The 13,993-nt window shown below is 48.8% G+C and overlaps 1 protein-coding gene across 1 annotated transcript; it reads right to left on the reverse strand.

The window, feature by feature from the left end:
• Window positions 1-2,938: 2,938 nt before the first annotated feature.
• Window positions 2,939-11,279, reverse strand: si:ch1073-184j22.1 (erythroferrone). The gene is made up of 8 exons (XM_031738666.2): window positions 10,803-11,279; window positions 10,503-10,619; window positions 10,090-10,204; window positions 7,843-7,970; window positions 7,590-7,701; window positions 5,911-5,992; window positions 5,316-5,394; window positions 2,939-4,322 (listed from the first exon to the last, which is right to left on the reverse strand). Exons 1-8 carry the CDS (start codon window positions 10,986-10,988, stop codon window positions 4,224-4,226), a joined length of 918 nt encoding a protein of 305 aa, XP_031594526.2. The 5' UTR covers window positions 10,989-11,279; the 3' UTR covers window positions 2,939-4,223.
• Window positions 11,280-13,993: the final 2,714 nt, after the last annotated feature.

A 13,993-nucleotide genomic window follows, 5' to 3' on the forward strand; every position in this document is an offset into this window, starting at 1 on the left:
CACTCCAAACTGACAGCGCCGTCATGTTGGTAGGTGGAATTTACTCTCACATTCTTTTCAAGCTTCTGTGAAACTTTATTGGCACAGCAGCTGCCAGTCTGTATTCAGACTGGATCTGATGCTCTGCTGCCAACACACCCGTCCATGTTTGTGGTTGGGCAGATGGTGAAAGCCCCTCCCTTTTCATTAACCAGCTTGATGTACCGGCTCCTAACTGCCAGTGCTGGGATACGTGAATCCAGATTAAGGCAGAGCTAGCCTGGGTTTGTTGAGTTCCCTCGGGGCTCTCGTCTGTCTGAAAGAGTTGAATTGAAGACCAGCAGCTGCGTTTGGAAAGCTGGCTCCCAGTGGATTTCCCAAAACCTCTCAAAATTCAAATGTGGGCACCGAATTCCTGATTTTACTCTTTCAGATGTCGGGTCTGCAACTATTAGTGCAAAAAAAAAAAACAAACAGCTTACAGCAACCACTCAATCCCGACGTTGCCATCACGTCTGTGTGTTGATGCCACAGTTGCTCATTTCATGACGTGACCCTCGTTTGGATGTTTTTCCACATTAAAGCATTTATTGTGCGTTACTCACACGTCGCCTCGCCATGTGTGGCTGCGGACACCCAGCCTGGTTTTGGAGCACGTCTGTTGTGCTCGCTGGCAACTTAACCAAACTCATTCTGCTGTAAATGTAATCGCACTGCGTCTGTTTACAGCAAGTCTGCTCACGTGCAGTGAAGCTCAGCCTGTGTGTGTGTGTGTGTGTGTGTTTACCTGTCCAGCTATCTTAGTGAGAACCTGCTTGAGTTACAGGTCAGTCAAGCGAGGACATTTTGGAAAAGCTTGGACTTGTTGACTTTCTTAGACTTTGAAGAAAAACGTGGTTTCCAAAGGTTAAAGGTTAGATTTGTGTGTGTGTGCGCATGTGTGTGTGTGTATTACGAGGCATGCTGTCAGCAGCGGCGGTGTGCAGCCCTCATTATTCTGCCGACACGCCTTGTACGGTAACCCAGCCTGTGTGAGTGTGTGCGTGGCTCGGCGCCAAGCGTAAGGCGCCACTTTACGAGCACGATGATCTCACCTCGACCCTCCTCTGAACACAGTGTGCATTCAGCAGCGTTTGCAGCTGTGAATGGAGGGCTTGTCTCAGAGACGCTGGGGTGGTGGCAGCAGATGGATGCTTGTTATACTCGAACTGTGACTTTATTCTGGAGGTCATCTCCAGCCTTACCACCACCTGTGAGCCAGCCGACGGCAGCGTGGACTGTTGATGAGCTGCTCGGTTAACAAGACGCAACATGTGAGCGGAGCAGCGCGGTTGTACTGGGAAGATTTTCCCTCTGATTGTGTTTCTCAGAGGCTTTGTGCACAGCAGAGGTCTGATCACACTGTGTTTGACAGCACAGACTTACAGAAGACACTTTTTCTTACAGCTTTCTATCCTTATGCTGAGGCTCCACTGCAGCAGCTTAATAACAGAATAGAGTAAATGCAAAGGTGAGCGTAGCTCTGCAGGGCTCACAGATCAGTCAGCACAGTCCAGTCCTTGTACCCCATCATTTTCACATCCTCTGACCTCTGACCTATGAACCATTCAGGCTTACCAAGGGTTTCTAACTCTGAACCAGTGTGAAGCAAAGAACCCATTTTAAACATTGTTACCAGCAGCCTGTCACACTTCATCTGTTCCCACTTCTTTAGTTGAATCTGTGAAAAACATCAAAGGACACAGTTTGACATCAAATAGAATTAATGTACCAACAAGATGCTGCCCAGAGAGCACCTGTCAGAGTGGCGTGCAGCGTGTCCTTTAGAGAGCTGTGGAAAGCCGCTGAAAACTCAGAGGAACAGGATCTGAAAGACCCCGACACAGGAGCCGAGAGACCATGTGGACCTTCAGCGGATCATTTGCCGAAGCCTCATCAGAGATGTCTCAGTGAAAGGGTGAGGACTAGGCTGTCAGGAAGCCATTCTTAATGGAGGATAGGGTCTAAAAACCACAGAAGAGTTGAACTGAAGATCAGCGGAACAGGTCTGGCGGAGCGATGGATCCACATCATGGTCAGTGTGTACGAGGAGGTCAGGAGGAGGAGTCTGCAGCCATGCTCTGTCATGGTTTCAGCTGCAGGTCAGTCGGTGGTGTTTAATCAGAGTCTGATCCACCAGGCAGGAACATCTGGAAACATCAGCTTCATGTTTCAGCATGACAGCAATCCAAACACGCTGCCAGTGCATTAAAACCAGGATAGATACACACAGGGGAACTCTATCAGCATGGCTGGAGCAGAGTGGGATCATCCTGACAGGAAGCCCTTCAGGAAGCCCGGAGTTCCTGCAGATCCTCACAGAGCTGACAGAGAGCTGAAGCTGCTCACGGCAAAGCTCGTTAGAACTGTACAAACTCTGCTTTTGGCCTTTTCTCCTGAATTCACATGCATGTCTGCACATGTTGGAGTGGGAGCTGGTGTTTATAGGACGCTGCAGTCAGAGAAGGCTTGGTTGGAGCAACAGAGGTGGAAGTGTCAGCGCGATGCAGGAGAACATCGCACAGCACGTCGACTTCATTTTTAAGACTGATCAAATCCCAGTTCGTGCACGGCGGGCCGTGCTGCCGGGTCTGCTTTTGAAAACATTTTTAGAGCTTACATAGAAATAAAACATCTGGTTTTCATGTGTGACATGGATGTAGGCTTTCAGTCACTCTCACTGCCGCTTTGTCAGATAAATCTGTGAAACTGCTCATCGGCCAATCACACGGCAGCACCTCTGCACGTGGAGACGGCCTGCTGTGAGACCAGGATGATGGAGAAAGCTGGTTTAAATGAGCGTGAAGGCAGATCTCTCTGACGTTTACAGGAAAAAGGAGAAATATTGCAATATTATCAGTCTTTCTTATATAACTACTAAAATAAAGTTTACACCTCTTTGAAGATCAATAAAAAATGCTGAGAGCAGTAGAAGAAAGCTTTTATTACCACGTTTCACCGAGAGAATAAATATCAAATGAAAGTGAAATGAAAAACAATAATGGAGTCGCCCTGCACAGATAAACACTGCCACGAGTTTGTCATCAGATGACTTAATATGAAATAATCATCATCAGTGTTCCAAATACCGGCTGGCGAGTGGCCGTCACAGCTGCAGTTCTTTTGATGACCAGCAGGTGATGACCTGAAGCGAACGTCAGCGAGCACCAGCGCTGGAGTGTGGATGGAAAACTGAGGCCGAGCCAGCTGAGCACAGGCTCCTCACTGTCAGCGAGGGTGGAAACACTGTGGAAACGTTTACTGGGACGCTTTAATTTTAGAAATGTGCTCTTTTCCACACACAATGCTGCTTTCTTTTAACGCAGTCCTGCAGACACAGTCGTGCTGCAGGGCCTGAAGGCCACAGCAGCACATACATGCGAGTTATACATGAGCAGATTTGACCTTCGACCCGCTCAGTTAACAAGGCGCCGCCTGTGAAACCAGCAGCGCTGCAGTCGTTCTCTCTTTGATGGAGCCGTTAGACTCGTGTCTAAATCATCACATTGTGTCTGCCATTTGCTCCTTGGTGGACATGTTTACCTTAAAGCGGGCACTAGTAGTGGGTTAATACTCTCATCACTGTAGGAAGAAGATTGTTTCCATCTGCTTTCATTTCTATTCGCAGGTCTGGCTGAGTTCTGGGACCTCTGAGAGCAGTCGAAGCTCCCTACAAAAGAAGGAGGAGCTGTGGTGGAGGTGGGTTGCAAAGCAGCTTGCAGGTGCACAGGTTAAGCTACATTTGTTTTTATTGTCATTTTTGTCTTTTAGCCAACAGTGAAGAGGCAGAGCAGGTTTAGCTGTCACTGGGATGGAGACACCACAGAGGACAGAGAGGGCTCCTCTGGATTGTTGATGGTAGTCACATGACTGAACTACAAGTGTGACCCGAGACAAAAACAAAACATTTTATTGGAGAAAATGTCTAACTTTAGTGAAGCTTTCAGGGGTTTTCAGAAGTTCTCACTGAAATGACTCAAAGCTTCGTTTGGTGGAAGGTTTCCAGATGTGTGTGAGTCCAACTGTGGTCGCTCCATCAGTGGATGCAGGAAGGTTTTCACTCTTTATGAAGCTGGAGCAGGTGGAGGTCCACAAAACAGCAGCGCTCCCATTCAGGTAAAAGGATGAAGACGACGATGATGATGCACAGGTGAACCTGACAGAGGAACAAAGCGTCTGTCTGCTGATGGCAGCGGTCATGTGACTCAGATTCCCAGCAGGATTCCAGAGAACAGAGAGTCCTGGAGGATGCTGATGGCCGAGCCGGTGGCGTTATCCACAAACACCGACACGTACTCTCCCGCCTGCGCACGCACACACACACACACACACACACACACACACACACACACACACACACACACACACACACACACACACACACACAATTAATACATACAAATATATAAAAGATTCTGTTTTAAAAATAAAAGACCAAACAGTGACAGTGAGTGAAAGCATTAATGCTGATGTCAGCATTGTGGAGCTTCAGTTTATCCTGTGAATCCATTCGTGTTGCAGCACATTAAAGCCTTTGTTCAGGTAACACCTGCAGCCTGCTCACCTGAGCTACAGGATCAGTGAAACCTCTCAGTACCACATGCAGGTGGAACGCTGATATGCTCACATCTGTTTTGGATCACACAGATGTGAGCTGCATGCCTGCTACTCTGACTCCATCCTGGTGAGTGACATGCCGAGGATCCCGGGGTCACGTGCTGGGATTCTGTGCTTCCTTTTGCTGATGCGTTCTCTGTTCACACAGAATTTTTTAACTCCGGCTCTAAAAGCTGCTCGGGGAGGTTTAGGAATGACGAGCTTGGAGCCAGATCCATCTCACCTGCGTGTGGGAGCACAGACCCCGGAGCACGCCGTGTGCATGAATGACCCACGCCGCTGTTTCTAGTGAGGCGGCACTAACAGAATGAAAACAGGTTTGCTCTGTATTTACATCTGGAGCATCTCCAGCTGTGCACCAGAGGTATTAATGTGCAGCTGCAATAAGTCACACCTGGACTATAACATCAAGTCTTCTCTGGATTTTAGGACTGAGCAATGTTTCACATGCTCTGACGTGCTGAGTTGTGCAGAAAATCCTGCTCGTGTTTTACTTCTTGCTCGAGGTTTCATGTGGTTATTAAAGAATCCAGGTGATCTGACAGTGTGACATGATTTGGAGGCGGGGACTGGACATCGTCCATCTCTATCTCCTGGTGTATTAGTTCCCTGTAAACGCCTGGCTGTGCTGTTCTGTGTGGTGTGTTTCGGTGTAGGGCGACCCTGTGATGCTGTCCTACCTGCAGGTACAGCGTTCCTGTCAGCAACATGCTGAACGTTCCTCCGGCAGCTGCCACGCCCATCACCGACTCCACAGAGCTAACACGCACAAGAAACAGCAAAAAACATCCAATCAGTGCCATGGGCGGGGCTAACATCGCCAGTCATGTGTGTGCAATAGATTATTTTATAATGGTAAATGGCCTGTATTTGTATAGCGCTTTTCTAGTCCCTAAGGACCCCAAAGCGCTTTACACATTCAGTCATCCACACACTGGTGACGGCAGCTACATTGTAGCCACAGCCACCCTGGGGCGCACTGACAGAGGCGAGGCTGCCGGACACTGGCGCCACCGGGTCCTCTGACCACCACCAGTAGGCAACGGGTGAAGTGTCTTGCCCAAGGACACAACGACCGAGACTGTCCAAGCCGGGGCTCGAACCGGCAACCTTCCGATTACAAGGCGAACGCCCAACTATTGAGCCACGATCGCCCCCATATCAATTTAGTGGGACTGTTTTAGGCTAGCAATATTTGTCTGTCTCTATCTCTAAGATGTATTTTAAAGATTATGATAATGAAATAATAACAGCTGTCAGAGGGCGGGTACTCACAGATTGCTCTGGCAGAGCGACTCGATGCAGATGGCTGCTTTCACGCTGTCTCTGAGTCGCACCTGCACTCTGTCACCAGACTCTGTCACACACACACACACACACGTCAGAGTTATGCTCACACACAATGCTGAGTGTGCGCCGATGTGCACGCCCTGCTTTCTCGACTCGAGCGTGACAGACTGTCAGGACTGAGACCTGAAGGAAGTGATCGCCGTCTTGTGCACTGTTCAGTTACAAGCTGCATCCCTGCTGCCTGCAGACCGACTCCTTCCTCTTATTTGAGCTTCTTAATTCTTCAGTTTTCTGTCTCAAACACAATAAAATGTCTGAATGAAATCTGGTGTAAATATTATGATATTATGATCAGGGGCGGATCTACAGGGGTGGTGCCCCATGCCACCCCTGTAGATCCGCCCCGATCATGATGTGGCCCACCGGCCTGGAGCTGAGTCCGTCACCATCTCGGTGTTTGTGGGGGTGAGGATGCTGTGCGCTCGTCAGTGTTGGGGAGTAACAGAATACATGTACTGGCATAACATATTTAAAATACAACATATGAGTAACTGTATTCTGTTACAGTTACCATTTAAAAAGGTGATAATCAGAATACAGTTACTTTGTTGAAATATATGGATTACACGGCAGTCTGTTTCATATGTTAGGCTATGCCCTCTCTAATTCTCTAACATAAACCCAATAAAGGCTCTAATGTCAGCGTCCTGTCAATGTTGGTGGGGTCAGTTACACAAAGCACCCGGAGCCAGCACAGCAGAGCCAGCAGTGCACGGGCAGGAATGCATTTCTTACTTGGAAATTCCGAAACCACATTTAAAGAAGAGAGGGATGAAATCTGAGCGTGCAATGCAAACTCTGTTTGTCAGCAAGCGAGCTGCTCTCAGTGTCAAAGACTCCAACCTAAAGACACATCTGGAAGTACGTTCTGTTTAAAATCTAACATTAGCCGACTGCAGCTAGCTTGTTTTAGCTGTGGTAGCTACCTGGGTCATGTGCCACTTCAGTATCTGCAATGTACTGTTGCTATTACTGAAGGCTACTCACTACCGAGCTAACACTGTTAGCTGGCGTTAGCTGAGGTTAGCAGACAGAAAGAAAACATGACTGAGACAGAAACAGTTTTCTATACGAGATCGCTGCAAAAGCACAGCCTTACCTAATGTCCACCTACTGTTACTCATTTACATTAAGATTTAAACATCTAGTCGGTATTGGTATGGCGAGTAACCTTCAGTGATAGTAACAAATCACACAGCAATAGTACATTCATGTAGTTGTAAAAAGCTTGATAATATATTAAGTGATCCAAAGTATTCAGAATACATTACTCTCGTTGAGTAATGTAACAGAATACCTTGGTATTCTGTAATCTGTAGTGGAATACATTTTAAAAGTAACCTTCCCAACACTGGCGCTGGTAGGCTCGTCAGTGACCGGCTGCACACCTTAACCCGCTGCTTCCTGCTCTGATGGACCATTATTTCAAAACTTCACGTTTTATTGAGCCACACCTGAAAGCAGCGACTGAGACCACAAACTCATCAGAGACCAGCAGGAGGCTTGTTTTCTCAGAAACATCTGAGTCGCCCCCTACAGGTCATTAGAGACAATACTGGGTCCATCTTTAGTATACAGTCTGTGTAGAGTAATAACACACTAACCAATGAGGAGGCTGGCAGTGACCTGGTAGAAGCCAGAGACGGGCGCTGTGTACCGGCCAGTGCTGCTGTTGAAGCTCCGCCCCCTCTGGAGGCTCTGCTCAGAGTCTGAGGGCTACAGGGGTCAAAGGTCAAAAACAAGAGCATCAAACTGTTTCACAGAATCCTCTAGAATAAAGACTTAAATCTGTGTGTTTGTGTGTGAGAGAGAGTGTGTGTGTGTCTGTGTGTGTGTGTTTGTGTGTGGGGGGGTTACCTTGCTAAACGGCTGCAACTCCAGCAGGCTGCGGCGTGGGATGGCGATGGACTGCAGGAGGCGACTGAGGAAGGAGGTGGAGACACGAGGAGGATGATCACACTGCAAACGTATGCCTCCGGCCATGTCTGCGAGGAGGAGGAGAAAGAATGAGACGCACTGACTGGTGGGAAAAAGCTTCTGAAAACTGACTTCATAAAGAAAATAACTGTGAATGTGTTTATCTGTGTCTGTGTGTATTTCTGTGCGTGTGTGTGTGTGTGTGTGTCTGTGCGTGTGTGTGTGTGCGTGTGTGTGTGTGTGTGTGAGTGAGGCATTAGGGCTATAGGTGCTAGCTGTCTGCTAGACCTGTGGACTGTGTGCATGCTGTTAATAATATGGCTGCTGTGAGGTTCCTGTGCTAACAGACCGTCCAAAAAGGCTGAGCGGGACATTTGAGGATTCTGATTGGATGTTACCTACTACACGTGGAAGGCATGATGCACCTGCAGCAAAGGTATCGAGTCCCTGCTAACGTGTGTGTGTGTTCCTGACAGCTTCAGAAACAAACGTGTGTTCCTGCCCTGACTGATCAAACTGATGAGTTTAGGCTGAGTATAAACCCTGTGTGCAGGTAACGCTGCATGAAGACGAGTGGAACCGTCACTCACGCTCCACGTGGGACAGAAAGACACAGTCAGCTCCGTGAGCTGGAGCACACGTGAACAACTTCTACAGAAATCCATAAAAAGCTCTTTGTTCTGGTCACGTTTGGCATGCTGGACAGAAAAAATCTGCCCTGTGGAAACAGTCAGTAATCCTCCCAAACACACACACAGAAGAAAACCTGATGACACACACACACACAGAGCGTAACAAAGACACACCATCAGTCAGCAGGAATGTCAGGAATCCTGCAGCTGAGCCAAGTCACATCCACACTCCACAAAATTACCCCTATTAAGGACTCAGACAGGCTGCCTCCACACACACACACACACACACACACACACACAGCATTTATATAACCTACATGCAGAAAGCACAGAGTGAAAGTGAGAAGCTGCAGCAGAATCTGGGAGCACTGTTCAGGGTGGAATAAGCTGAGACTGAGCGCGCACTGATGTGCTGTTTGGTTGTCATGACGCTGAGTTTTGATTATTTAATAAAAATAAAAAGGATGTTGTGTTCTGAGTCTTCTTCATGTTCACATGTTCAGTAAAGAGGAGGCCTCAGTGCAGTCCAAACACATGTATGTTAACGTGCGTGGTCCCTGTGATAGCAGTCACAGTAATTCCATCCATCCACCCATCTGTCCATCCATCCACCCATCCGTCCATCTGTCCATCCATCCGTCCATCCACCCATCCGTCCATCTGTCCATCCATCCATCCATCTGTCCATCCGTCCATCTGTCCATCCATCCGTCCATCTGTCCGTCCATCCATCTGTCCATCTGTCCATCCATCCGTCCATCCATCTGTCCATCCGCCCATCTGTCCATCATCCGCCCATCTGTCCGTCCATCCATCCGTCCATCTGTCCATCCATCCGTCCATCCATCCATCCATCCGTCCATCTGTCCATCCATCCGTCCATCTGTCCATCCATCTATCTGTCCATCCATCCATCCGTCCATCTATCCATCCATCTATCTGTCGGTCCATCCATCCATCCATCTGTCCATCCATCCATCCATCCATCCATCCATCCATCCATCCATCCATCCGTCCATCCATCCATCCATCCATCCATCCATCCATCCATCTGTCCATCCATCCATCCATCCATCCATCCGTCCATCCGTCCATCCATCTATCTGTCCATCAATCCATCCATCCATCCATCTGTCCATCCATCTATCTGTCCGTCCATCCATCCATCCATCTGTCCATCCATCCATCCGTCCATCCATCCATCCATCCATCCATCCATCCGTCCATCCATCCATCTGTCCATCCATCAATTCATCCATCCATCCATCTGTCCATCCATCCATCAATCCATCCATCTGTCCGTCCATCCATCCATCCATCCATCTGTCCGTCCCTCCATCCGTCCATCCATCCATCCATCCATCTGTCCATCCGCCCCCAATAATGCAAACTTCAAACAGGTGAGCTATAAAAACGTCCTCCAGAAGCCATCCCAGGCTCTGTAACCATGTTTAGGTCTGCTATATTTTTATCATGGATCACTGCTGCCTCTGCTGGACCGCTGGGGAACTGCTTTATTTTAATTCCGTGCTGACGTGTTCAGAGGTCTCACCTTTTAGCTTCACCTTCAGCTCCTGGATCAGCTCCTGTTGTTGGGGCAGGAGGGGTGCAGGTGGACCAGGAGGCCCCTGAGGTCCTGGAGGGCCCGGAGGTCCTGGAAGACCGTGCTGCGGGACACACAAACAGCAGTCAGGTACATGTGTCAGGAGGCAAAACATTGGGAACACTTATATTTAATAAATAACAAGTCCAGCAGCAGAATTTGTGGGACCTGTGCTCAAAAAGACATCTTTGAATAATGAGCTTCAGCAGAGCAAAGCTGATGCACTCATATACCAACACACATCAGGTAATGATCAGATCTTTAGCTGCGGTGGAGCTCTCATATCTGAACCCCCGGATCTTTAAACTGGCCGCAGTTTCCTCTGCAGGAGAGCTTTCAACCCCGTCTGTGGGTTTTCTGACCTTGGAGGTTCTCCGGGGCCCTTTGCTTCTGCGGTTGTCCCCTCTGTTAGAGTTCCTTCTGAAGATGAGCCAGGAGCTATGAGGAGACACTCTGCCCGGCTCAGAGGAGGTCAGCTCCTGGAGGACACAAACCACACACACTGTGATTCATCAGCTCAGGCGTGATCTACACTACTTTGGCCTGCCTCAGCGAACCCTCGGCGTTCACGTGGAGCTTCGTGTGCTTTGTTCACGTTATCAAACGCCAAACGTCAGTTAGCTGATGAATCATCAGGCTGATCTCAGGTCAGTTAAACTCACCTGCAGCTCTCCACTGACGGCCTCCTCGTCCTCCAGGATCTCCTGACTCTCCTCGCTGTCCACCTCATCAACGCTGGCAGCCTTCACCATCATCACCATCATCATCATTGTGAGGAGCAGAGGGAGCAGCAGCAGCCCTCTGGCTCCTCCTGGAGCGCTCTTCCTTTGGGATAACCCGGCCAGCATGCTGTGTGTGTGGACGGTGCTCAGGTGGGTATAGGTCTAAGAAGTTCCCATGATGCACCTCTGTTAGCCAGCTCCTCTGGGATCAGCGTGGAGGGATCTCCTGCTGAGTTTTGCTGGTTTTCCCGTTGTCTGTGAGCTGGAGTAAGTCAGCGTCTGTCTGGGAGAAACCTCCTCCTGGTGGGTGGTTCGGGTGCTCCTCCTCCTCTCCTCTCTTCTCTGACGCTGCAGATGAGTGATGGCGTCTCTCCTGTAGGCCAGCGTTTGCGTTCTGCTCCCTCTGCTGCTGCCTCTGCTCTTTATCTGCCTCCCTGACTCCTCCTCCTCCTCCTCCCGCCCCTCCTCCTTCCCCCCTATCTCTCAGTGGATCTGAAGCTGTCAGTGTCTGTCTGCACTCGTTTCCTGAGCGTCTCCCCAGCGTCTCTCTGTCTCTCTCTTTTATCTCCTCTCCCATCATTTGTCTTTCTTTGCTGCGTTTTTCTCCTTCTCTCCCCCACTCCTCCTCCTCCTCCTCCTCCTCCACATCAGTCCTGCTCCTGGGTCCTAATGTTTCCAGCCACAGCATGCCTCTCATATACAATGGTACGCATGCATATGTGCCACAGATGAAGCTCTGCTGACGGCATTAAACCAGGTGTGCAGACACACCTGTGCCCACGCAGTGAGGGAGGGAGCGAGTTCTTTTTATGGAGGAAACCATGAAAATGTCCCGCAGTGATCTATCATCACGCTCATATTCATGAGTGGCCCTGCTGCTGATGACAAAACATTAGTAACGTTTGCCACACACTTCATTAGGATGGCTGATACTTCCTGCCACGCTGCAGACGGTTTCAGGGACATGAGACAGATGTCACGGAGTCGCCTCAGCCTCCAGATCTCAGTCCAATCAAACACGCGATCGCTACGGTGACAGGCGTCATCGATCTGCTGCCGACATCTCAGCGAGTGAAGCCACAGCAGAGCATGAACATCTCAGTCAGTCAGCAGCAGAACCACACAAACACACAAACACACAAACACACGTCGCTGCATCATTTAGATCACGGGTGTCAAACATAAGGCCTGGGGCCCAGATTGAGCCCAGCAAAGACTTCAGTCTAGCCCATTTGGAAAATGTAAAGCTGGACTTCTAATACTTGTTCTGTATTTTAATTCAAATACAGAACAACTTCCTGTTTTTCACCACTGACTATAGAAAAGTCTGTTTTTAAAGTGGCTACTCAGAAAAAGGATGTTTTGTGAAACTTTGTGGCCCATGAGTCCAGCACGCTGGGGGCACCGAGCTGCCAGAACTTTCTTGGTGACATTACACGTTTGCTTCTCATATTTTAGGTCCACACAGTCGAGCTGACAGCAGCAGCTTCTTCCAAAAGCTGCTGAGACTGCACGTTTTTACACATGTGCTGCAGGTGTGCACTCACATATGATGACACTGCTGTGGCTCTCGTAGCTGTTTTAACATTTGTTAGAAATCCTGGACCTGCTCCCGAGGTCAGGATTCAGACAGAGGACGGAAACGCCGGCGTGGGTTTGACGTCATAGGTGCTCTCTCAGGGAAACCCTCCCTGTAGGAAGAGCATTAAACTGTTTCCCGTCCTCCTCCTCCTTCTCATCATCATCATCATCATCATCTCTTCACATGTGAAACATCTGAAGCTCTTTTCATAATCTTTTCAATACAGCTGAGGTTACACGGAGGAGAAGGAGGGGCCCTGATTGTTGTTTAGAGACACTTCGTGATCGCCAGGCTGCGTGCCGCAGGCCGACCATCAGGATCAGTGTGTGATGGCCGGGCTGGGCGGTGAGCTCGAGCCCCGCCCTCCTGACCCTCAGATAAGGTGGGTGTGGTCTTCACTCTAACTGGATGATGAAAGTTTGTTTGGACGTTGGCGTCTGAGTGATGAAACATTTCCTCTGAATCTGACTGAGGCTGATAGACACACACACACCCACAGACAGACACACACACACACACACACACACACACACACACACACACACACACACAGTCTCTCACAAACACACAAACACACACACACAGACAAACACACAGACACACACACACACAGACACACGCAGACAAACACACAGACACACACACACACGCAGACACACACACCTAGATTGTGTAGAGATATTCATGGCAGCTTGTTTTTGTTGTCTTTCTCTTTGTTTTCTGTTTACTGTGCATTGATTTATTGATTTATGGATGTTTACATGTTCAGAATTAAGCAACCAATCGATGCTTCAGTCACTCAGACTTATTAAAATGTAAGAATGATTTAAAAGGTGGTTCTGAAGCACTGCAGGTCTTCTTACGTCCAGCAGGGGCAGCAGTGAGTCAGTCCCCATAGACTCCCATGTTAAAACATAAAACAAACATGTTCACAGCCAGATACACAAACTGTTCGGTCTCTGTGGATCATTTCTTCCTTGATATCACCTGTATGAGGGATAACGTATCCAAAACTCACCTGTTTAAAGTTTGCATCATTAGGGGCGTGGCCTCTGGACTGTGTTTGTGCTGTTATTAGAGTGGCTGCTGTGTGGTTCTCTGCAGTAACGGGGCTTATGTTTTAAATTAGCACGTATCTCTGTGATGCTGCCAAACAGTCTGTGCTAACCAGGCAAGCAAGGATCAGCTGTCATAACTCCACCCTCTCGTCCAAATATGGTCACTTAAGGAAGCAAAGCCCAGCACGGAGCTGAGGGTCACTGAGCCTTCAGGACCCTCAGTTTGGCTTCAGATAAATTATTTTAAAGGTGATTTTAGAAAACTCTAAAAATATGAACTACAAAATGACGTTAGCAGGAACAAAGTGATGAAATAAGACACCTGAGAGAGCGAGCAGGTGGCTGCAGGTATGACAGGTGAAGCAGCTCTAATCCTGCTAAGAGGATCAGTCTGCACACACACACACACACACACACACACACAGAGTGTAAGCTGGCTTTGCGTGCTGAGGATCAGTGTCGTGGGTCTGATGAGTGGAAGTGAGGCATAA

The sequence above is a fragment of the Oreochromis aureus genome, linkage group 18 (assembly GCF_013358895.1).
Source record: "Oreochromis aureus strain Israel breed Guangdong linkage group 18, ZZ_aureus, whole genome shotgun sequence".
Taxonomy (NCBI): domain Eukaryota; kingdom Metazoa; phylum Chordata; class Actinopteri; order Cichliformes; family Cichlidae; genus Oreochromis; species Oreochromis aureus.